The sequence below is a fragment of the Cyrtonyx montezumae genome, unplaced genomic scaffold, assembly GCF_038088225.1.
Source record: "Cyrtonyx montezumae isolate F1298 unplaced genomic scaffold, pur_monq_1.0 scaffold_5, whole genome shotgun sequence".
Classification (NCBI taxonomy): Eukaryota; Metazoa; Chordata; class Aves; order Galliformes; family Odontophoridae; genus Cyrtonyx; species Cyrtonyx montezumae.
Genome location: NW_027072056.1, coordinates 16,630,249 through 16,654,477, shown reverse-complemented (window position 1 = coordinate 16,654,477; position 24,229 = coordinate 16,630,249). Strand labels below are relative to the sequence as shown.

Genomic DNA, 24,229 nt, shown 5'->3' with positions numbered 1-24,229 from the left:
GAGAAGAGAATTGAGGAAAAAAAGAAAGAACTTGTAGGCTGAGATAAAAGCTATGTACTAAGACAGAAGAGGAAGAGGGAAATAATGATAATTTTAGATCTGTGTATGTGTATATATACTTGGTTATAAAACATGTTATGTACAATGCAATTGTTCACCAGCCCCCAGCTGATGCCTTGTCAGTCCTTGAGTAGCAGCTTCCAGTCTGTGAGCAGCAGGAACCACCCTGACCACCTCCCCTCAGGTTTTTTTTTTTTTTTTTTGTGTGTGTGTGTGTGTGTGTGTGTGTGATGACATATGGTATGAAATTTCTCTTTGGCCAGTGTAGGTCAGCTGTCCTGGTTCTGTTCCCTCCCAGCTCCTTGTACCTCCCCAGCTCTGTTGCTGGTGGGGTGGTACAAGAGGCTGAAAACGTCCTTGGCTCTGTGTAGCACTGCTCAGCAACAGCTAGAGCATGGTGTTTTATCAACATTGTTTTTCTTCTGAAGTCAAAAGGTAGCATCGTACCGGACACGGTGGTGAAAACTGACTCTCCCATCTGAAATCAGCACTTGAGGTTGGTGTTTCAGGTGTATCTGAAGAATTGGAGTAGCTTGTCGTCTGCAAAGTGCTGCTGCAGTTAATTATCATTTAGAGGCTTCACAGAGAAATTACTCGGTTGAGAGACTTATCCTCCACTTCCAACTTGGCACAAATTTATCCATTGCTTTCAGTGGGATCGGGGTCAAGCCCAGGTTCCAAAGATAACTTTCTGTGTTTCAAAATGTATTGCAGCCTCATTAGTCAGCATCCTCACTCAATTTTTGCATTTGTGTCCCCTTTCGTAGACACACATCCATATGCACAGGATATCCTGTTTAGAGGTTCTGCTTGGAATGTCCTTATACCCCTATTATTAGTGCATTCGGCTGGTAACTCTTCTAAATCTGATCTGGCCACGTCCACTCCTTCCCCTGCAGCAGCTTGGTTTACAGTACCGTCTTCCACCTCCAGTTGCTGTTTTCAGTCAGTCCAGCAGCAGTGCATTTCTCACTGTCACTGAAGTGTGACGCCTGTGAGCTGGAGTAAATGTACTCTACTGACTGCTTGCTCAAAATAACGTCAGTGTCACTTCTGTTTTAGCGTGTCTGTTATTTTGCTTTCCGTTGTCGTGGCCTCCTAACACAACAGTTGTGACCTGTGGGCACTTTGTTTTAATGACCACAGTGTTTAACTGTGGCTCTGACGAGGTACCATAAAGCTGTTAGCCTGGTAGAAGGCTAACATGTCATGTGGCAGTTCAGCAAGTGGCAGCTCTTTAAAAAAAAAAGGCATACAGCTTGGTTGTTGTGCAGCAGTCTTAAACTGGAATAGACATTTTGTTGCCCAGAGATTCTTCTGTATAATGTGTGTTAGAAGATAGTTGTTGTCTGAGAGATAACCTTGTGTGAAATATAGTATTTGAATGTTTATCCTGTTAGGTCCCTTTAGTATTACAGTAACTTTTGGTCATACACAAGCTAAAATTTGAAAACGTGAGTATGGATTTGGGGATTTTCAGATTGATGTAGTTAAGGGGCCCAACTGTCACCGTAAGGGATTAGTTTGAGGTCCTCTACTGTATCAAGAACTTTGAGTCTGTGACCATGGAAGTCATTTCTACCCCTGTGATGCTGGATGTCACACTGAACATTGATAACCCATCTTCAGTGTGACAATTGTCAAAAATCGTTGTAAACCTTAGCCAGATGATCACTGTTTAAAGTAGAACTGCAAGTCTTTTTTTGTTTGTTTGGTTTTTTTCCCTGGAATTGTTATGATGCTTTTTTTTTTTCTTCAAGAAGAGTAATGCTGCTCTGTGTCAGACATGCAGAACGCTATGCTGATGAGGCATCATGTTTTACTTTTCTGGTAATGCAAATAGTATGAAGCCTGGAAAGGTAAAAAGGAATTTTCTTTCTCACAAAAGACTGATGCTGCTGTCGGAGCATGATTGCTAGTATAAGGCTCAGCTTTGTGTGTCTGGATCCCTAGTTCAAATGTGGGTCAGTAGCAGTGAAGCTGCTGCTGTGAGATGAGCTGAAGTGTGCCTCTGAATGTTGAACCCTGGCTGCCATGTGATTGTTGTTTCTATACAGTGAATTGTAAAGGGTAAACATTTCTAATGTTGATATAAAAAAAATACCAGTGGGCCTTACCTGTGTCTAGAGGTGACAGCTACTAACTGATGTGAGCTGTCCCCAGGTTCCCCCTGCTGGCAGAGTGAGGTGTATGACTGCAAGCCCTGCAAGAGGCATTTGCTGCCTTGTGGACTTGTCTGAACATACACAAAGGTCTTATTTTCTTTGAGGAACCTGCACAGGTTGAAATCTCTATCATATTTAGACAGTAGTTTGGTTTTCACTATATTTGCCACCATCAAATTTTTGGATGTTATGTGAAATTTATGTGATACATTGCCAGCAGCTCGGAGGTGCTGAGTTTCTTTGCTTTGTAGAGAAAAAAGTTTACAGCTGTGGACTGCATCTGTTTTGATTCTTTCCTTTAAGAGAATTATATTGTAGTACAAATTGTGAAGGAAGCCCGGAGTAAGGTGAGGTTGGTGTTGTCTCTGCTGGAGTAAGGGATAAATTGTACTTGCTTTTAGCTATTTGAAGCTAATGATGAGATATGGGAATAATTCCAGGCATGGAAGGTTGGAAGGGAGGAAAGGCCACAGATACAAGGTGAACAGGAGTCACAGCATGTTTCATCCAGGTTTGTGATCTGGAAAACATGGGTTGTTGCTTTGCAGTTTAGGCTTAGCTAGTATGACCTAGTCTCAGATTGTGCAGTGCTTCAAGATCCTGGGTGAAATACGCAGCAGTATTGCCTGCTGCTTTTGTGCGGAGTGAGTAGAATTTTGTTATCCACTTCCAGAACGAGGTATCTGCATCAGCACACTGCTTGGAGAGAGGCCAGGTCAACTATGATTGGGACTGGAGCTCAGGTTAAGATGCAGATTTTGGACTTCAGTGAATCTTCTTGCAGGATGGTCAGATTTCAGTTTGAAATAGGATTTTACAAACGTTTTTAGCCAGAAGAAACTACTAAGTGTCAGGATCTAGGCTGATGGCAGGCTGTGCTTCTTATTGGTACCCCTGCCACGTTTTAGGAACTGTGGTATTGGGACAGTCTCCTAACAATTCCTGTCTTGTTTTCCAGATCTAGAAGCAAATGGTGATCTGAGCAGTGATGACTTTGAATATGAAGATGAAGCAAAACTCGTTATCTTTCCTGATCACTATGAAATCTCGTTACCAAACATAGAAGAGTTACCAGCACTGGTTAGTGAACATGTGCAAGTGGTGAAAGGAGTTTTCCCCTAGTTCAGTTTTTATCAAGATGCTGTTTTGTTTTGTCAGTTGCATGTTTTAACATACAGGTCTTTCTTAATTAGAGAAGCAGGTATTTTAAAAAGTCTGCTTCGTCTTTATTCCTTGGATTTCCTTTTGACACCTGCATTCCTTCCCTTATTTTGATGATAGCTTGCCCCACATATTACATGTTGTGCTTACTCTTCTGCTAAAAGTCACTCAAGTGTGTTAGATTTTGAATTTGATGTTCCTTTGTCTTCCAGGTGACGATAGCTTCTGATGCGCTCCTCAGTGCAAAATCACCCTATAGGAAGCAGGACCCTGACTCCTGGGAAGAAGAGCTGCAGGCATCTAAGCATGCTAAATCACTTGTACAGTTAGACAATGGTGTGAGAATTCCCCCCAGGCAAGTGTAGCAGGGCTTTTTTCATTCTAGGTTATCTAACACAGTCCAGAATATTTATTATAAAAAAAAATCATTCTCAGCCAACAGTTATCTTGTGTGACTCTTGGCTGGATGTGTGTGCTTTGTTTGACCTTCCATTACTGGGAATACAGAACTGCCATACTTATATTTCTGTTAATTTCTTCCTTTTTTTTTCTCTTGCAGTGGTTGGAAGTGCTCAAAATGTGACCTGCGGGAAAATCTGTGGCTAAACCTGACGGATGGTTCGGTGCTGTGTGGGAAGTGGTTCTTTGATGGTAGTGGAGGGAATGGCCATGCAATTGAGCACTACAAGGAGACAGGCTATCCCCTGGCAGTGAAATTGGGAACCATCACTCCAGATGGAGCAGGTCAGCCACCTGGCAGGTTCTTGGATGGGATATCTTTTGTGCATGAAGCTAATAGTGTAAACCTATTACCAAGTGGGCTTTTTTCTCCCGTGCAAACATTTGACAGACTATTATGAAAAGGAAACCCTGTGAGTCTGTGAATATTGTTCCCTTTGAAGAGAATGACATGCTCTGTTAGAGGAAAAACATTACTTTTTTTTTTTAATGTACTTTTCCTTCTGTTGTATGCCTGATTGATTGTAAATAGTATTTTGGTTTTGAATAGTACTGGATTGATATTGGACAGGGAGGAATGGTGTTGTGAAACAATATAGTCCTAAGAGTATTTTTAGTTCTGCTAATTTTGCTGTGTTAGCCTAGGGCAATGATTCAACCTTAAATAATATAGGAACAATAACAGTAATGATTTTTGAAGTCAGAGAAATCTACTCTCAGCAATTTTTTAAATTTACTGGTACTTTTAAAATATATTTTTACATTAAAAAAAATACAGCAGTAATGTACTGGGAAATTTACTATTTTCCTGGGTTGTTTCAGTACTTTTTTGTTAATCTTTGTGGGCTGCTGTGATGGCTATTAGTAAAAAGCCTGATGATCTTAGGAGAAAAAAATTGATAGGAGCATCCTTGTTTGCATATTCTCAGAGTGTGACGTTTTTCAGTGCTACTGTGGAGAGGGTTATGGTATGTGAAAACTAGACTGAGTGTAAGCATGAGAAGCTGAAAAAGTCATAAGGAAAGAGGTCTTTTTCAGCAGCTGTAAAGAGGAAAAAAGACCAGCATGATTATATTTGTTTTTTAATGCTGATGACTATGTGGTTGAAAAATGGCTGTTTAGAGTGGCAACCTTCCATTTATTTACATGCATCAGTTGAGAATTTTACATCCATGAGTCCTATTCAGTTTCAGGGTAAGGAGACTGTAGTCAGATTCACCCAACTGTGCCATTGAAACACTGAGCAAAATTATTTTTCTCCTGACACTGTATCCTTGGGTGAGCCTGGTTTTGAGTTGAAGATGGTCAGAATTTTCTTGGATATAAGCTTTAACCTGCACCTGCAGAATTAGTAATATTCTTTAGTGTTTCTTTCAATGTTTTTTTTTGCATCTTTACCACTAGTATTTATTTCCTACAGCTGTTATATTTCTACCTTCCACCCATCAGCTGCTTTTGCTTTCATGTGGATTTTTGGATAACAAAGGACACGCTGTCCTCTTTCCCTCTGAATGAGGGACAGCAGCTGTTCCACACAGATATTTGTTCTTCTGGATGTTGTTAACTTGATGTCCTTATAGGAAGGACTTCTCCCTCAATGTTCCTATTTTTCCTTTTCAGCAATTGATGTGTCTGATCTATGTTGCACTGGTAATCATAACCCCTGTATAGGGCTGGATGACGGATGAGCTTCAGGAAAGAGGCCCCATGGCTGATAGTGACAAAAAAATCTGTCTGGTTTCTGTTTTCTTGGGCTGATGGTGAAGAGGTAACGGTAGAGGAGTAATAAGTATCAGTCCCTCTACTGATGTAGCATTATTGTTTTTCACACTAGTAAGGATGAGAAAGAGGTGATGCCAGTATTCTTCTTATCCCTATCCTACTTATTTGCAGAGAGAGCGGAGAACTCCTTGTCTTTTCCTGAGAAATCTGTGTTGTGTAGACTGGAAGGTTTTGTGGGGCATTAGCCTCGTTTTATAGTGTTTTGTTAACAAACAGACCTGGGTTCAGTTAGAAGTTGAACCCAAATTCTATCTTCTGTCCTAGGATCTTGGACAGGTTGCAAAAGAATTTTCTTCTCTAGGTTGAGTACTTCTTGTCAGGCTATGCTACCAGCCACTTCTCTGTACAGTGCCATTAGGTTTGATTTCAAGTACTTGAGGTTACGTGTTTGAAACTGCTCTGAGGACTGGAAAAGTCATTTGGCAGTGAGAGGCTCTATTTTTAACAGGTACTCGAATGAGTTGCTTTGTGGATGCCAGTCTCAGTAATTGTTGGATACTTCTTTTGGGGAACCCTGTACAACTCGTTTCTGCACGGACCGTTGCCTGTTATCCTTTAATTAGGAAGGAGTGATGTCTGTAACAGGCATAATCCTGAGCTGAAAGAGAAAATGAAGTACAGGTAGCAGTGTCACTTTTCTTACTGCAATATGAATAATATTTATTCTCTGCTTAATAATGTTTTGTCGTGCCTGTTTCGGGTATTTTTTTTTTCTCGTTTTCCCCTTCTCCTGTTTTCTTACTTTAAGAACATCAGCTTGTGTGTCATATTGCTGACTTCTATGCAGACACTTGTAGATGAGAATGCAGGGGAGGATTACAGACCAGTGTTTTGGAACTCTCAGCTTCTTTCTTGAATTCACCGCTCTTTGCTGCCTTTTAAGTGCGTTCTTTTTCTTCATGAATTTAAGTTGGCTATGCAGCAGAAAGTAATAAAATCTGTGAGACGAGCTGAGCTTGAGTGAAGATTAATGTTATGCATTCCATTCCTGCTGCTCTAGGTCAGTAATTCCAGATGGCTGTTCTCTCTTCATTTGCCAGAAATGAGGAAAAACAAAATAAAAGAAAATACATTGGAAGCAGTCATCCTAGATAAGCTGATTTGTAATCTCACTGATAGGTGTGTGAGCTTTACAGGATCTTTTGGCTGCGCTGTGACCTCACCAGCAGGCTATGGAATGTTGTGTATGGATGAGCTGTCAAGTCCTCTGAGCATGCTTGCTATCACACAGTGGAATTCCAGTAGATGAGCAGCTACAGCCCATGCATGCCACAGGGGTCATCAGAACCAATGTTAATAGAGGGTCTGATGGCAGATAGCAGCATGACTCAAAAACACCATTTTGTAGTTTGAGTTAATGTTTTTCGTAGGCCTGGTAAATCCATAGGTTGCATTTAGATTTTAGAATAGTGGCTGACCCTCAAGCTGTTATTTCAGTATGGTTTTCCCACTAGCAGTCTTCAAGGAAGCTGTAATCTTGTTCTCAGGAGAGAGCAGGAGAAGGACCCTTCAGAAGTGGTATCTGTGCTATGAACAGGCTTTATCTGCGTTCCTGCTCTGTCCTTCCAGGTTTTTCTTATTTCTTTTGGTTCAGGGTTCAGATTTCTCTTTTAACCTGGGTCTGACCACATGGGGCAAGATCACTGTGGAAAAGCTCTGCAGGATGTGAAGGAAACTTGTCTGAGAGGAATCCTGGTAGAGATTTTCTGGGCTTTGATATGACTAGGGACCAGAGCAGAGCGGTATTCATATGCTGCAGAGGAAGAGAAAAGACAAGACCCATTCAAGACTTACTAGTGGGTCTTATAACTAATATCCTCATGCCTGTAGATTTTTCACCTTCTTAAGTAAATAATGATAACTCTGCTTCATTAAAGTCTTGCTAGGTAAGCATTAAAAGTGAGTTTTTATCTCCATTTTGTCCCTTTGTTAGATTCATTAAACTTAACTTCTTAACAGAAATGTCATTAGGCATACTGCTTCCCTCTTTAGTTTGAACTTTGCTCTTCCAAAATCTTCTGGATCCATGAGGAGTTATTTTAGAGCTAGAGTTTTGATCTCTCATACAATGAAGCAAGACATCCTGATAATCAGACTTTCTCCCTCATGATACGATTAATCTTCAAGTTCCATCCAATTTATTTCAAATAAAGAATTCTTCGTTTATTCCCTGCGTCTCCTTGGGAAAAGAAAATGGGTTCTTTGAGCTGCACAAGACATTAAAATGTCATTTCCCATTGTCAATTGGTCCAGTATACTTGTAGTTTTCATGTGTTTGTCAGTATCTAGTGGCTCCACAGAAAATTCAGATGTTCTTGCCATCGTGGTCAAAATAAAGAATGGATATGTATCTGAGAATTCTGTGTGCCCTGTTCTTCTTTCTTTTTTCCTATAATTTTTTTTTTTAAGGGATGGAGGGCTGTGTTGTGGAATACTGTTGATTGCTCTAAGTTTTCTTAAGTTTTAATGTGATGCAGGAGTATAATTTACTCAAAGGACAATAGTTTAGTTGATCATGTTGGAAACATATAAGATGTTTACTAAGCTCTGTGAGTCTATATATTGTATGTATCTTTCAACCAAACCTGGAAAATATGAGTAAGGCATCTTGTATAGGCACTTCTGTACCAAGAATGCAATGTTGGTCAACAAAGAGAAGGGGTAACATTTGGTACAACAGGTCATGTGTTTCTCTTTGCTTTTGTAGATGTCTATTCCTTTGATGAAGAGGAGCCGGTTTTAGATCCACATATAGCAAAGCATCTGGCACACTTTGGGATTGATATGCTGCAGATGCAAGTGGTAGGAAATTAAGCTTCTCTTTAGTTTCACGTTTACTTTTCTAGTTGGGGGTAGGGAGAAACGGGAGAAGAATGATAACCTCTGGTGTATATTGAACAAACCTTATAATGGTTAGTGCATTTATTTGTCTAAATGGAGAGGGGAAGATAATTCTCTAAACTATTAGGGAAGAGTTGCAGTGGTTTCATAAGCCTTCATGTTTCTAATCAACAGTATTTTCAGTATATGAATGTCCTTGCCAATATCATGAACAAAAAGTTCCTTTTATTCAGTAGTGTTTCTGGAAAACCTGTTTTACTTGTCAGTCTTCAGATGTTACGTATGGTTCAGCTGTTTCAGAGTGTTCACCTACTATATTCAGACCAGTCTGTAAGATTCTTTATGGAAGAGTGGTGCTAGCAGTAAATAAGAATGTAGTGATTGGTACCTACAAATTAAAAACTGAGCTGTGAATTAGAACTTCAACGTCACGAACTTTTGGCTTTTCCTTTTTGCATGAAGAAGTGAGTTCTTGAATGTGCAGCTTTTTATCTGATTTGTTTGCTGGGACCATCTTCTACAGTAGCAGCTATGCCCAACCTTTATAAATGGAAAAATAAAGCTGGAAAACATGTAGTATTTATTTTTTAATGCTGAGTATTGAGGACATAGCACATAGAGAAATGGAAATTGAAGGCAAAGTGGGAAACATTCAAAGAACCAGTGGTCTTTAGTAAAGAGCTGAGAGAGATACTGGATAAGCAAGCTGCTAGACTTCTGACCCTGGTCTCCTTCCCTACGTGTGGGATTCACCTCCCTTTTCCCACTGATCTGGCTCTTCCTTTCTAGAAGAGGTCACAAAGTTGGTGATGATGACAGCAGCAGTATAATAGTTGCAGAAGTTAAAAGACAATATATGTATATCTTGTTGCTTTCAGGCAGAGAATGGTCTAAGAGACAATGATATAAAACCAAGAGTCTCTGAATGGGAAGTGATTCAGGAAGCTGGTGTGAAACTCAAGCCCATGTATGGCCCAGGATATACCGGCATGAAGAACCTGGGAAATAGCTGCTACCTCAGTGCTGTCATGCAAGCCATTTTCAGCATCCCAGAGTTCCAGCGAGCGTAAGTAGCTTCAAGCCTGCAATTACTACTAGTTTCCTAGTTCCCCCATGTCTTGCTTTTCTATGCAGAACAGTATTTTACTGTCTTTAACAAAATACAGAATTTAAATGTTTGTGTTCTTTCAGTGTTGCCCTATCCAGGTAGCCTGTTATTTCACCCGAGTTCAAGTGAAGCAATACTCAAGGCGTTACTAAGTGCTCTGGTTTCTGACAAGCTAGCTGACAGTAAATGCTGAGGTATACGTTGTTGTAGGAATTAGCCTTTGTTTCTCTGAGGAAATTCAGTGCAAACATGATTTTACATGTTTTGTTCCTGATTAAAAACAAACAAAAACCACTTGGAGTTTATTTGGCAGTGTTGGTCTGGAATAGGAAGTGCATTGTTTCTCTGTGGCTTTGAGCAATGCCATCTAGCAGCTGTTTGAAGATCAAGGAATATAAATTCTGGGTAAACAGTGGAGCCATATATTTTCCCCTTACCTAGAAATTGTACTCTGATTGTAACTTAAATGTCTACTTCCTAATTTCTCTACTACTGTTTTTCAGTGGTAGAAGCACTCACCAGGGTAAGATAAAGTTGTTTGCATGCTGTAAAAATTCCATTTGCCAGCACAGAAGGAGCTTGCAGATGTATCATGGCTGAGGACTGTGTATCTGTCAGCATATATCTGAGTAAAACTAGATGTGATACTTGAATGTCTGTGCTTTGTTCTTGCTGCCCAGGTACGTGGGAAACCTTCCGAGAATATTCGACTACTCCCCGCTTGATCCGACACAAGATTTCAACACTCAGATGTAAGAGATGATTTTCAGTGACTTGCTTTGTCAATTTAAATAGATTGTCAATTTAAATAGAATCTGAATAATTTAATGGCAAGGAAGAAAAGTATATCTGTGTGGGCTTGAAAGCAAAATGTGGCACAGGGTAGAATGCGAAGACTTGCCTGATTAATTATATATGATGTATAAAGACAGTGTATTTCTTTTTTTCCTTGAAAGAAAATCTTCTGTTGTTTGTTTTCTCATGTGTTTCTGTTTGTTTCCCCCCCCCATTTTCTACCCTACAGGGCTAAATTGGGACATGGCCTCCTTTCAGGCCAGTATTCTAAACCACCCATGAAATCTGAGCTTATTGAACAGGTGATGAAAGAAGAACACAAGGTATTTGACTGAGTTTGTGCAGCCTGGTAACTAGGTAAAAGTGATACCCTGAGAAAAGGGAACAGGTGCTGGGCATTGGAGAACATGGGTAGATCCAGCATGGGATGCTTAGCAAGGTGGAATGAGTGGGATTCTAGTCAGGAATATATTAGTCAGGGACTATTTGTGCAGAGCTTTAAAGTAACCAGTGGTTCTGCTAAGAAAGTATTCTGCAGCTCCTGTGATGAGTGCAAACATTCATAGAACTCACGTTTATCCTTCTGAGGGAGGGAAAAATGCAGTTTTAGAGAGTCCCGAGTGTTGGAAGACAATTTCTAATCTCACTCTAAATTGCAGAAGAAACTATACAGACTAAAGAAGTTGTTTCTGAGATGTCTGGAAATATTACACATGATTTCAGGGGAAGCTCTTCCTATCTTTGTCAGGTTTTTTTGTTTTTAGAAGGAATGATAATTTTTTTTTTTTTACCAAGGTCTGACTGATTTGTCTCCACGAGGTTCATGGGCACTGCCTGATTCCATTTTGTCTTTGTACCTCTTCTTAGTTCTATGAAGAAAAGCTGTTAGCAGCTTTTATGTTAGCAGTCATTTATTTTCTTTTTCCAAGTTGATGTAAATTTCCCTCATCACTTGGAGAGTGAGAATAACATCAGTATGTATTTTTGCTGCTTTATTCAAATTCTGCTTTGGGATTTGTCACTGTTTTCCCTACAGTAATCCCGTTAACATTTGTCTTGAGCAAAATGTTACTTATTTGGTCCATGTAATTTAACAAAGTGAATCTATAAAGTTTATATTTGTTTTCCTATTCAAACTGTCTACTTTGAAATATCTTGTTCAGGGTGATGCTGGGAGAACTGGGCCTGAAATATGTTAGTGTCCCTGTCGACTCTCTTCTTGTGATTCCAAACAACGTGTGGAATTAAATTAGGCTTCACAACTGGGTTATTTAGGAACAGAAGTTCACCAATAGAGAAGATACTACATATAGCAAAGAGCTTTCTTTACAGAGAAAAAGACTTCGTACAAAGTTGTATTTTTATGTACAGTAGAAGTGTGCTTGTCAAAGAAATGTGGCGATGATTTTCATGGAAATAGGTATTTTCCTCTGCCTTTACCTATTAGCCTTCTATATCGTAATTTATTTCCAAGAAAAGGATGCCAGGAACGTTCTGGACACAGAGCATCTGGTACACTGAAGTTTGTATAATTTGGGTGCCCCATGTCTGCTCGGCAGTTGTTTTGCATAGTAGATTCTGTTTCGGAAGAAACCAAAAAATGTGGCCTAGATTCCAACTTTACTTAATGGAAATATATCAGTGAATCACCATGACTAAGAAATAGCAGAATAGATTTTAACAGATTCCTCACTTAAATTCTGTATAATAATTGGATTGACATTGTAAAATGTGTCTGTGATGTGAAGAAGGAATTAACGTGCTGGTAGTTCAGGACTTGAACTGTTAGAACAAACCTACAACTATAAACCTACTGCTCCTTGTTCAGCCCAGCAGTTAATTTTAGCAATTAGATGTTCAAATCTTTAGTAACAGATACCACATGACTCAGTTTTGTACTTACTAGTAGCCATGTATTGGCATTTAAGAATGCTTGTATTATTCAAATATTCAGTTTAATAAAATTGTAGTTACACATATCCAATGAGTTATTTATTAAGCAAATATTAGCATGTACTAGGTTTAGGAACAGCTTTCACTTCTTTCATTCTTTGTTAAAGAAAAACACAAAAAGTCAAGTATGGATTTTGTTTTTTTGTTCCACTGTTCTGGACATACAGAAAACTAGATTTTGTGGATTTGGGAATGTTCCCTCTCCTTCCTCCCTGCTGACGCCTTTCCCCAGAAATAATGATATATGTACATATTGCATTCTCTCATTTAGAGAACTGTAGTTGACACTTATAATGAACTAAATATGACTACATCAGACTTTAGCCACCTAACGTTTTCAACTGCCTCTGTTCTGTCTCTACGATTGTTCATTTCGTCTTTGTTCTTTTTTGCGCCCTACCTGCAAAGACCTTCTCAGCTTTCTAGGTCGCTGGAATTCATCCAGAGTTTTGGGGAGTTGTTGCCTGTGAAAGCATTCACGTGAGATCTGCAGTGGTCCAGCACAGTCTATATTTAGCTGAGCTGATTTGCAACTGTTGATGGGGGAAGTATGCCAGATATTCTATAAATATTTGTGGTTCTGAGGAGATAAAATCTTCTTTACACCACAGGAGCTTTGTCAGGGAGCAGCAGCAGTTCTCTTGGTCTCGTTTTAATATTAAAAATAAGTTGAAAGTCTAAATGATCATCAACTAGGACTTGATCTTCTGTTTAGAGCTCCGCCATTTCTTCCATTGTTTTTCTTGCCCTTCATGTGAAAAGGGTTTAGAGAATAAGGTCCTTTCCCTTTTCTAGAGTCTGTGGCTTGTTTCTCTTCTCTGTGCTCAAATGGATGAGTAAAAAGCATGTAGATGGAAGCAAGGCATAATTCCAGGCAAATGTGCCACCTTGCATTATTCTTACTTTCAACGCAGAAAAAAAGCCTAGTAAGTGGAAATTTGAGCTGTTGTATGCCCGTCCCGGCTTTAATGAAATGTGATGGAGGACTCAGGAATGATACATAACCCAAGATTCAGAAATCAAATCAGTAGTAGGCTCTCTGTGGGAGCCTTTCAGTAACATCTTAGCCTAATGACACTGCTGGTAAGTTGCCAGTACTTGAAAAAATGTATCTGAGAATGTTCTTATTTCAGTGGGTCTCAGCCTACCTTTCCTTGTTGAAATCAACATTAACATTTTCCTCTTTTAGTGTGTGCTTTGTGTACCTTTCATTTCATGCTGCTTTTTCTATTTTTATACCAGGCTGAGAGAGCAACTGCAGTAAAGACTGAGATTGGCTGAATATTTAATAAACTTTACCATGTCTTAAGGGCTCTGCTTTTGCTTGAATACTCTTGAAGATTGTTTGGTTTTAAGGAGAGTGAGAACAGATCTGAGCAAAATATTTGGACCATTTTGAAAGTGTTATTTGAAAGGGATCTTAACTAATGTCATCTTGAAGCAATTTCAGGAGAAAAAAAGGAAGCTTCCCAAAGTGATATAGGGTATAAAAGTCAAAACAAGGACTTAGCAGCTAGAGATTTTCAGATTTGAAGCAGTTCCCTACTGATGTAACTGAATAACCAAAGGTAGTATGTTCCTGGTCCCTCAATGTGATCAGCAACTAAAAATTGCAAATTCACGTCTGTTTTTGGCAACCCATCTGCGAATTTGTTCTGTATGTATTAGCTGCTCTCTGCTTCATTTTGTAGAGATCACTGGTAAGGTTTTGTTCTGAGTATAATAGCTGGTACATCAAAGTGCTTCAATGCCCACATAGCCTTAAGTGAAAGAGTGGTTTGTCAGATATTAGCAAATAGTGTATAGACTTTAAGCTTTCCTGAAAACTGCTTTAGCAAATTTTCAGTAGTCTAATTTTACTTGCAAATGCTGCAGAAAAATAAACCTGTGTGAATGCTGCAGGAAATAGGAAAAAAATGCACTAGTAGATCTAGTGGAGTGATTTGGGGATATTTGATCCAAGGATGAACAAAAATTCTTCTTTAAAATTGTTTTTTCTTTTGTTTATTTCTAGCCTCAACACAATGGAATATCTCCCCAGATGTTTAAGGCTTTTATAAGTAAAGACCACACAGAATTTTCCTCTAATAGACAACAAGATGCACAGGAGTTTTTCCTACATCTTATAAATCTAGTAGAGGTGAGAAATTCTGCATGAGCATTACTTTTCTGTGGTAGCATTAGGACCAAATTTGTTTTGTGAATGGATTGGTTTTTTTAGTATGCTTTATAGTATTGAGTATGTAGAAAATGGCACCAACTTAAAGTGCTTTGTTTTAGAAGTATTTTTTCCTTGAGTATTCTTTCTTATCGCTTCCTACTTATTACATTAGTAGGATCTGCTATGGTTGCAAGAGTTCTACATGTAATAGCATGCAAACAAAACTATCAGATCTGTGTGTGACTTTGGTGTCTCTGTTTGCCATGAAACAGATAGCAGTCTTTGGGTTCCTTGGTCAGCTAGGGGATGATCATTACAGTGGATATTAATATTCTTTCAGAGGAATCCTGTAGGTTCAGAAAACCCCAGTGATGTTTTCCGGTTCCTGGTGGAGGAGCGCACGCAGTGCTGCCAGTCCAGGAAGGTCCGCTACACTGAGAGGGTGGACTATATCATGCAGTTACCTGTTGCCATGGAGGCAGCAACAAACAAAGGTAAGGAAAGCAGCAGGTCAGTTCACTGACCTTTTGGTGTCACTGTGAATCACGTCTAGTTGATCTGTGCAAAAACTTATCAATAAAGTTTTTGCATTTCTAAAACCTGTGCAAGTAATATTACAGTGAGGAGCATCGTAATCACGTTTATTTAACTTTCAGTGTCATGTATATTTCTCAGATGAACTAATTGCATATGAGCTGAAAAGGCGAGAAGCAGAAGCTGCAAGGAGAGCTCCACCAGAACTTGTCCGTGCCAAGATCCCATTTAGTGCGTGTTTGCAGGCTTTTTCTGAACCAAGCAACGTAGAGGACTTCTGGAGCAGTGCCCTTCAAGCAAAATCTGCAGGAGTTAAGTAAGTGTCTGCTTGCATCATGAAAACTTGTGTTCTGTATTTATGTTTCTGCCTGGGCATGGTGCAGTGGGAAACAGACATAGGCATAATGGACTTTGGAGTTGTGTTGGTGTTGAGGCTCAGTGTGTAGGTCAAGCCTGATGAGATCTGTACTGACCAGCCGAGCAGGAAGGAAATTGTTCTAAACTGTCAAACTCCACAAGGTGATGCAAGATGGTTGTTGAGAGCTTGAACTTTAAAAGCTTGTGGCTTAATTGTTTGCCCACATCTTGAAATCAAATCTCATGTATTAGCTACTGATAGAGCTCTGTACTGTGTGTTAGGAGATGCTCTGGATATCTGCTCTTAGTCTCTTGATGTCTTGACTAAAAATGCTGAAGGGTTTTGTGTGAGACAAAACGGAGTGAAACAAATAAAAGTTTTATTTCTTGTTTGTGAAATTTCTTTACATGGATGTAAGGATTTGTATTTGTGAAGTGTTGTGTCGATAACTTTGTTTTGGTTGTCATTACTTTTTTTTTGTTTCTTTTTTTGCATGTACAGATTTTAATCAATCTGCCTCTGCATGCTGTAGGGTTTGTTTGGATCTATCCCCATATAACTAACAGCAATCAAACAAGACAGATGTAAAAAGAAGGAACTTACCTTGTGCCTTTATATTTAGGTAGAATAAAGAACCAAGAACTTGGGCTTAGAAAGCATTGTGGTGAAATGAGAAGGCAGTTGGACAACTCTAGTTCTTAGGGTAGAATTTCTTGTTGAGAACAAGAGTTAGTCCCTTATCAGGTTCCATTTATGTATGTCAGCAGTGGGAAGTGGATGAAAAATGGGCTCTGCAACTGGTTTGCTGTGGCTAGGTACCCTCTATTTTTAGGTCACTTGACATATCAGTGACTCATTGCTGACTTAGTGGTTGACATTCCCATATGGAAAAACGGGGAAGCAAGTGCATGTGATAGAGAAACTGCAGCAGAAATATATGGAGACTGTGGCCATGGTGGAAGAGGATTTCAATCTTAAACCAATCCAGGGTTAATGTGGAACTTAGTTCTTCCTCATCCCCTGGTTGTGCCTTAACCTGGCAGGCAGCTCAGAACACCAAAGTTTGTGCTTCACTTCCCCAGTGGATGCGGAAAGAGGACTGGGAAGAAAAAAAAATCCAACAAAGTGAAACTTGTGGGTTGATTTAAAAACGAACAGAACAACTATTTACTAAGAAAGGAAATGAAAAGTAAAATAATGTTATTGATAATGTGTTTACAAAACAAGAGATACACAATACAGTTGCTTGCCATCTTCAACCAGTGCCATGCCAATCCCTGAGCTGACCCCTTAGCCAACTCCTCTCGGTTTAATAGTTTCTTTATTCATCATAGTATGGCATACCCCTTTGGCCAGTATAGGCCAGCTGTCCTGGTTCTGTCCCATCTCAGCTCCTTTGGCTGTCACTGGCAGGAACAATTCTGTGAAATTTATCTTAATTTATCAATTAAATTTATCTTAAATTGATAAAATCTGTCATTATTCTCACTCAGGTGTAAAGTTGTTTATCTCAGTGTGCTTGAGGTACTGAAATCTGTGCTGCTTTTGGTCTCGCTGCCTTGCCTCACTGAACTGAATTTCTTGTGCTTCTCAGGACTTCTCGTTTTGCTTCGTTTCCTCAGTACTTGGTGGTGCAGATAAAGAAGTTCACCTTTGGCCTTGACTGGATACCCAAAAAGCTTGGTACATGTTGTTTTTACTGATCTGATTTTAATTCTGTCCAAGATAACCTGTAAAGGTGTATGTGTCTTTTTCCTCTGTAACAAGGAGCTGGTTTCAATCTCAAATTGAATCCTGAGGATTACTTGATCCTAAAGAAGTTCTTTTTATTATTATTTTATGTTTATTTTTATGTCAAAATAAGGCAGTTTATGTGGAGTTATATTGGCTGTTTGTGGGTTGTGTATCCAGGCTCCTTTCTCTGAAGATGTTGGTTGCTCTCTAAGGTCATTTTGCTGGATTCATACACTTATGTCTCTACTTCTGCAGATGTTTCAATAGACATGCCAGATTTCCTAGATATTAACCACCTTCGAGCTACGGGTCTCCAGCCAGGAGAAGAGGAACTTCCAGACATCGCTCCTCCCATTATCATTCCTGAAGACCCAAAAGGTACTGATTTTTATTTTTATTTTTTTCCCCTCGTGACATTCCCCATGAAACAAACACTCTGTTACCTGAAACTGTCAAGTATGCTTTGTCAAAATTCAGCTCTGCAGAGGTTTTGATTTTGATCCTTAAATTCTTTACCGAAATCTATTCATTTTAATTCATCCTTTTGCTCAATGAAGTGACCTAGTGTTAGCATGTTTGGATGACAGACCCTTGTTTATAATAGATTATATTATTTCTTAAGTTGGTTTAGGTCAGCTGCCAGTCATATTTCCTGCTGGTTTATAGTACTTGTGGCACTTTGTTCTGAATTATCTGAAAATTTCACAGATATAATTCAAGACAAAGTATCCTGGATAAAAGGTTGATTGCTCTGCATATAATGAGGTCACATGTTTCTATGACATAAAGATAATTAAAAAAAAACCCAAAAAACAAAAAACATGTTTTTTTCCCATATGAATCTACTTAGCCTTCATATATTCATTCAGTTTACCTCTTTTTTTCCTTCCCCTCCCCCTTCTGTTTTTTTTTTCAGATCATATGATGAACCATTTTGTGGAGTGTACGTATCCCATTTCTGTCAGACTGATACTTCAATTGCTTATAAATTTGCCATGATTCAGCTCATAGAATGGCTTCTCTGTACGTATAGTGATGCTTGGAGCTTTAGCCTGCATGCTTCTGCTAACTAACATCTCACTTCAGTAGTTATTCAGCACTTGCTTACACGTGTGCAGAACTCCTTGGTGTCTTCAGTAACATGAGTGTAGCTGATGAGCTACTGCTCTATCTGCAGCCATTTAGTGTATGAAATCCGATGCGCATATGTGTAATAAAATACAGTTATTAGATTGGAAAGTGTTAACTCGGCTTCAGTGTTTTAGAATATTTTAACTTCAAATGTACAACTGCCCATTGAAAGAAAGATGCTACTCTTTTATACCTATACCCTTATTTTTAGGAACTTGGGGATCATTTAGGTTTAACCATGAAATATATTTCCAAATACATAAAATGAGGTGCAGATTATTTGGACAGAGACTTAAATTAACAATTGGCTATGCTGAATGCCATGCAGTACCTCTCTAGGTGTGAAAGTTCCTTCATGTTTTATATAAGCTCTTGCTGAAGAGAAGGGATTTCGTTGTTATTTTCATTTATGAATCTGCTGTACCTCAAAAGTTCCTGCGATCTTAGCAGAGTCTTATTTCAGGTCTGATTTACAGCATGAAGGAGCTGGAACTGCTGTATGAAAAAGGGCAAGCTACTTAGAATCGTAAGCCACTTTTGATGGCTTCTAGCTATGCTCAACATCCAACTTTTCCAACCCTTGAAGTTCAGTGGTGATTTTGTTTGTAAATAAAATCCTGTAGGAAATCATCAAGGACCTATGCAGATTGCTGAGACAAAAGATGACCAGTAAGTGTGTAATAAATACTGTAATGCTTTACACAAAGCTTTTTCTAATGGGAGTGGGTTTATTGCAGTACTAAAATCCTAGCAGCATGTGTTGTTGTATATGGCACCGTGAATAACAATGAGAAGTACTACACAGTGGATTAAATTAGACTTAGCATACTAGAAGAATCTTTCTTGCAGCTCTAGATATTGATGAGTCTTCAGTTATGCAACTGGCAGAGATGGGTTTTCCTTTGGAAGCGTGTCGAAAAGCTGTGTACTATACAGGCAACTTGGGTGCTGAAGTGGCTTTCAACTGGATCATTGCACATATGGAAGAGCCAGGTCAGTGACTGGAAGGTGTAATTGAGGTTCAACTTCAGATTGTGTATTCTGGCAGTCCATTGTAATTTTGAAATGTGTAACAGAGAAACAGCGGCCCCTTCCCTACCTCAGGGAACCTGGAAGAGGGAGTGAGTTTTCCTAAGCTGATCCTAGGACAAGCAGAATGAAGACAGCAGTCCTAAGTTACACCAAAAGCACTATGTTTGTCCTTACTGATGGTGTAGGCCGATGGTGTAGGCCAGCTCTGTTTTCCACCTTTTGGCTAGGTCTGTACTGCAAGAGGGAAAGCTGACTTGTGATCAACAGTAAGTAGAGAGAGCCCTGTTGTCTGGATGCTTTTCTTCCTTATCAGCCTTCTCTAGCTCAGATTAGAGCATTCATGCTATACTTAGAACTTGGGCATATCTACTGATGGGCAGGACTGCTAGATATCCTCCACCTCCTGTATTTCAGCCATGCCAAGTTTGAGCCCGTGATTCAGTTCTGAGTATACCTGAGCACTCCCTTGCCAGGGAAACCCTGATTTGGTTGAGTTCCCATTTCATTGTGGACTTTTGTGTTGCTTGTGTAAACGGGAAATGAGCTTTACTTGGGCTTAAATGAAATATTTCAGCTGTGGAATCTGTTCATTTTACAACTATACGTGTGTCAGCTGGGCTGTCTACTCTTCTGATGTCATCATTGCTTCTACATCAATCTTTGCTACTTTCTTGCAGTTGTTTCACTTTTGGGACACATCAAGTTCTTTCAGCCTGCTCAGTATGAGATTAAGTTAGATATTTTGTGATATGCATATTCAGCTTATTGTTTTTGTCTTCCCACACATCTGTGACCCAATTGAGAAGTGAAATGAACTGACTGCTGATTTCTGGGCTGCCTTTAAAGTCCTGTTTGTTTGTGTGTACTGTTGACTTTCCAGTTCAGGGAGGCAAAAAGAGGAACTGATGAATGTTTGCTTCTTCCAGACTTTGCTGAGCCATTGATTGTACCTTTGTTTGGAGGAGCTGCTTCTGGTAGCTTAGGGGCTGTTGGACTGGATAATCAACCTCCTGAAGAGATGGTCTCCATCATCATTTCCATGGGCTTCCAAAGGAACCTGGCCATTCAAGCTCTGAAGGCAACAGTGAGTTCCATTAGTAGCATTTGGGTTTTGATACTGTGTGCTTTGCATGAGTGTATGCGTGTCCAGATGCCTGTGAAACATGCATATAAAATTAAGCTAGTGGATGGTACATGTGGAACTATTCTAGCAAAGTCTAGGATGCATGACTTGATTGGGTTAAAGTGCAAAAGGTTACCTGTGTGTTTTATGTAATGGCAAAATGTGGACAACTGTCTGATGAGAAACAATAGGAATGTCTGAAAATCATGCATGCATCATCAGGTTTTCAGTGCACGTGATCCTTACTTAGCTCAAAGACCAGTATGAGAGTGGTAGCATGAATCTGAAGAGTGTCTTAAGGGACGTTCTTTTACTTGTTTGTCTCACAGAACAATAACTTAGAGCGTGCACTGGAATGGATCTTCAGCCACCCTGAACTAGAGGAGGAAGATGGGGAGCCTGCTTTGAACATGATGGATTTGGAGAACCGCACTAATGCAAATATCCTTGCAGAGACAAGATCAGAGGGACCCAGCATCAAAGATGGGCCTGGAAGTAAGTTCTCCTTCAGCTTAGAGGTGGCTGTTGTGTTCTTGTGTCACACCTATATCATTCATATTGCATTTCTTTGTTTTGAAAGTACTTAAACTTTTTTGGGCATGATCTGTACAGTTTGATTCTTATCCTGCTTTTGGCTCTGAGTCTATTTTAGTGGGTCTAAGTTCTATGATTCTGTGGGCTTTGTTTGCTTGGTAAACTCTCTGGTCTGAATAACTGCAATCTAAGTTTCTTTTTGCTAATGTAAAAGTCTTTCCTGGCCTGAACAAGGACAAGCTGGTTTTGGTCTTCAGAAGCTGAGCATCCCAGAGACAACATTGCTGTTGCAGACCTGAGTTTCTGTTCTGCTCTATAATCTGGTGGCTGGAGAGTGGGATTAGTACAATCCTTTCAACCAAGTTCTTTTTAATAATGTGACAGGAGTTATTGGTATCCTGCATGTGCTTCTTTGCTGTCATCCTTTGGGTGTTTTTTTTTTTTGAGACTCTCAGTCATACTACTGCTAAGTAAACCACAAGATGGAGCTAATGTACAGCAATCATAGGTGTGAGCCCTAGAAAACCAATTCTAAGTGTACCAGCACCCAGTGCAAAAGCTCAGTGATTCTAAGAGATACATACACTATTTTTTGAAGGGTCTGCAGTGGCTTACTGTAGTAACTGTTGTATGTTCTAAACTTGTCCCTCTGAGCTTTATGGTAATGGGTTTATGAAAAATATCAACCAATTTGATTTTGTTTCTGTGGTTCCCATTGTTACGTGAGCATTCATTTCTTTGTTTCTAATATGAAGTTGAATCTTAGGTATCATGGAGATATTGGGAACCATTGACTATCATTAGGTTTAAAAAAACAACACACAACTAGAATAATTATTTTTTGTGGTACTTAGCCGTTATAGACAGAGACAATTTACTGAGTGCCTGAAATCCTGATAACATACTGTAAAATGGCTCCAGAGAGCCTTCTCCACCAAAATCCCTCTGTCCTTATGCAGTATTCTGAAGTAATGTACATTTTAAATTTTGGTGGTAATGTGGGTGAATAGCATGAATGAATGGGGACCAAGAACCAATGATGATTTCTTCAGAGGCTCTAAATACAAAAATTGTCCTTTGTCTTAAAGAAGTATTTTTCCTGTCCTTCTCTATGGGCTGCTGAAATTTGGAACTTCTGGTTTTTGTTCGATTTACATGGGATCTTTGATCATGTTATTACATTTGCATGTAGAGTTAGCTCATCCACCTCTTCTGTAGTGATCTCTGGGAATAAATCTGCTGTTTTCACTTTCCAGAGCTGTGATCACAGCTGTGTATAAGAAGAGATTGTTTTGATGGTTGCCAGTGCATTTGAGCACTAGTTAAGCCAAGCATATGCTGCAGTCTTCAGAAACTGCATTTAGAGATGCAGTGTCTGAGTTAGAAGTGTTTAGGTGCTCTTCTGGGATTAAAAATAAAAGCTTTCCCCCATGTTCATATTGCAGTACTAGCAATGAAAGACTTACGCTCTCATTTGTATTCCCTAAATAGGGTATGAGCTGTTTGGGTTCATCAGCCACATGGGAACATCCACAATGAGTGGTCACTATGTTTGTCATCTCAAAAAAGAAGGAAGGTGAGTAAAATTCAGAGAGTTGAGCAAGCATGAGCAGATGTTTTCTTTGAAACACGTATCTGTTCAGAGCAGGATATGTGTTCATGACAGGTATCATTATTATGTGTACATATCCTACCTAAGAGATGAAGTTTCTGATTTTGCTGCAGGCATGATGAATCAAACTCTGTTGCAGTTGGATCTATGTTGAAATGTAACATTGGCTGTCCTGTCCTTATTTTCCAGACCTCTATTCCTTTGGGGGGCATCAGTTCTGTACCTGACTTCATTTGTCTGAATTTCTCTCAACTTTGTCTTCCTTTTTATCAATAGAAAGCACTCAGACTATGGGCTGATACTGATATTGGCACTGCTAATACTGTGGTACTGATATTGGCTCTGGTTTTCACATGCTCCTATTTTTTTGATATAATCAATTCTTGATTCTTTTTTCCTTCTGTAAATTCAAGTTCCTCTGTACGTATTTCTTCCTGTTCATAGGTTCATAAGTACATTAGGTTGGAAAGGACCTACAAGATCATCCAGTCCAACCATCCTCCTATCACCATCCCTACCCACTAAGCTACTAACTCAAATCCCTTAGCACCTCATCTAAATGCTTCGGTTCCTGATATTACCAGTAAAACTGCTTTAGCTATTTATCTGGTCTTTTGTTCCTGTTCCAGTGCCCAAATTTAGATTTGAAGCTCTTTGAAGTTTGGATAAACTCATGATGATTATACACACAGAACGTAATCCATCTTGTTTTTATTTCAGATGGGTGATCTACAATGACCTTAGAGTCTGTGCCTCAGAACGACCTCCCAAAGACCTGGGCTACATTTATTTTTACCACAGGATACCAAGTTAGGCCTCAAATGTATTACCTGGCCTTAAGAAAAACCGTATGCCTTTTTAACCTGCCAAAAACAGCATCCAAGGAAAAAAAATAAAACCAACAGAAGACCCCTAGCCCTTGGATTACCAAAAAGCAAAGGAAAACATGAGATGTTTATAGTCTATTTAAAAACAGTCATTTGATGCCTTTGTAAGTGTTAGAGGGAAAATTTCTATCAGGTGATGTATAGTACCTTGTTTTAAATTTATACACCTTAAAGGATACCTTAAGACCATGCAGATTACTGGTGGAGTTTGCAGCTAGTACATGGAGAAAGCAGATGTTTCAGAATGGAACAAGAGCAAACCAGTCCAGCCTAACTCCTGCATCTTCGGTCCACGCATCTGTTGAAGATCATGAAGACACATTTGCACCTTTGTTTACTGGGAGCCACTGTTTTCAGCCATATTCCAGACAACTTAGGGAAATCATATCACATTTAAAGTTGGAGGGAGGGGGTTGCTGAGTATTCTTCAATGCAGAATGTCTTATTTGAGATTATTTTCATTGCAGTGAGAAAAGCCAGCTACAGTTTATAGCTGCTGGAATTCAGTCTTACAGTATTTTGGCTTGCATTTTTGATGCATAAGCCTAAGAAATTAATGGAGAGAGATGTCAGTGCCCTGTATGTTTCTGCCAAAGAGAGAGGATTTTATTTTTACAGAGGTAGGTTTCTCTGTCATCTCTAGACTGTTTTGTAAGTTCTTCCAACAGAATCACAACTGAAAGTTGCTAAAAGAGGCGGTTTTTCTGACCATAAAATTAAATAGCATACTCTCAGGAAAAGTAGGTCTGTCAGGTTTTTTTCTTTCTTGTGAAGGAGTTTATGTCCCATCCTTATTTCT

The 24,229-nt window shown here is 39.3% G+C and overlaps 1 protein-coding gene across 1 annotated transcript in view; it reads left to right on the top strand.

Annotated features, from left to right (window-relative positions):
* USP13 (ubiquitin specific peptidase 13) overlaps positions 1-24,229 on the top strand; it is a 40,886-nt gene extending 16,657 nt beyond the window's left edge. Inside the window, exons 4-21 of the mRNA XM_065748017.1 lie at positions 3,184-3,305; positions 3,599-3,741; positions 3,946-4,130; positions 8,335-8,429; positions 9,347-9,534; positions 10,257-10,328; positions 10,601-10,694; positions 14,339-14,464; positions 14,826-14,979; positions 15,161-15,335; positions 16,972-17,060; positions 17,367-17,489; positions 18,028-18,054; positions 19,092-19,235; positions 20,201-20,358; positions 20,727-20,892; positions 22,423-22,507; positions 23,264-24,229. Coding sequence (XP_065604089.1) covers positions 3,184-3,305; positions 3,599-3,741; positions 3,946-4,130; positions 8,335-8,429; positions 9,347-9,534; positions 10,257-10,328; positions 10,601-10,694; positions 14,339-14,464; positions 14,826-14,979; positions 15,161-15,335; positions 16,972-17,060; positions 17,367-17,489; positions 18,028-18,054; positions 19,092-19,235; positions 20,201-20,358; positions 20,727-20,892; positions 22,423-22,507; positions 23,264-23,357 — 2,240 coding nt within the window. The 3' untranslated portion in view covers positions 23,358-24,229. The remainder of the gene's footprint in view (positions 1-3,183; positions 3,306-3,598; positions 3,742-3,945; positions 4,131-8,334; positions 8,430-9,346; positions 9,535-10,256; positions 10,329-10,600; positions 10,695-14,338; positions 14,465-14,825; positions 14,980-15,160; positions 15,336-16,971; positions 17,061-17,366; positions 17,490-18,027; positions 18,055-19,091; positions 19,236-20,200; positions 20,359-20,726; positions 20,893-22,422; positions 22,508-23,263) is intronic.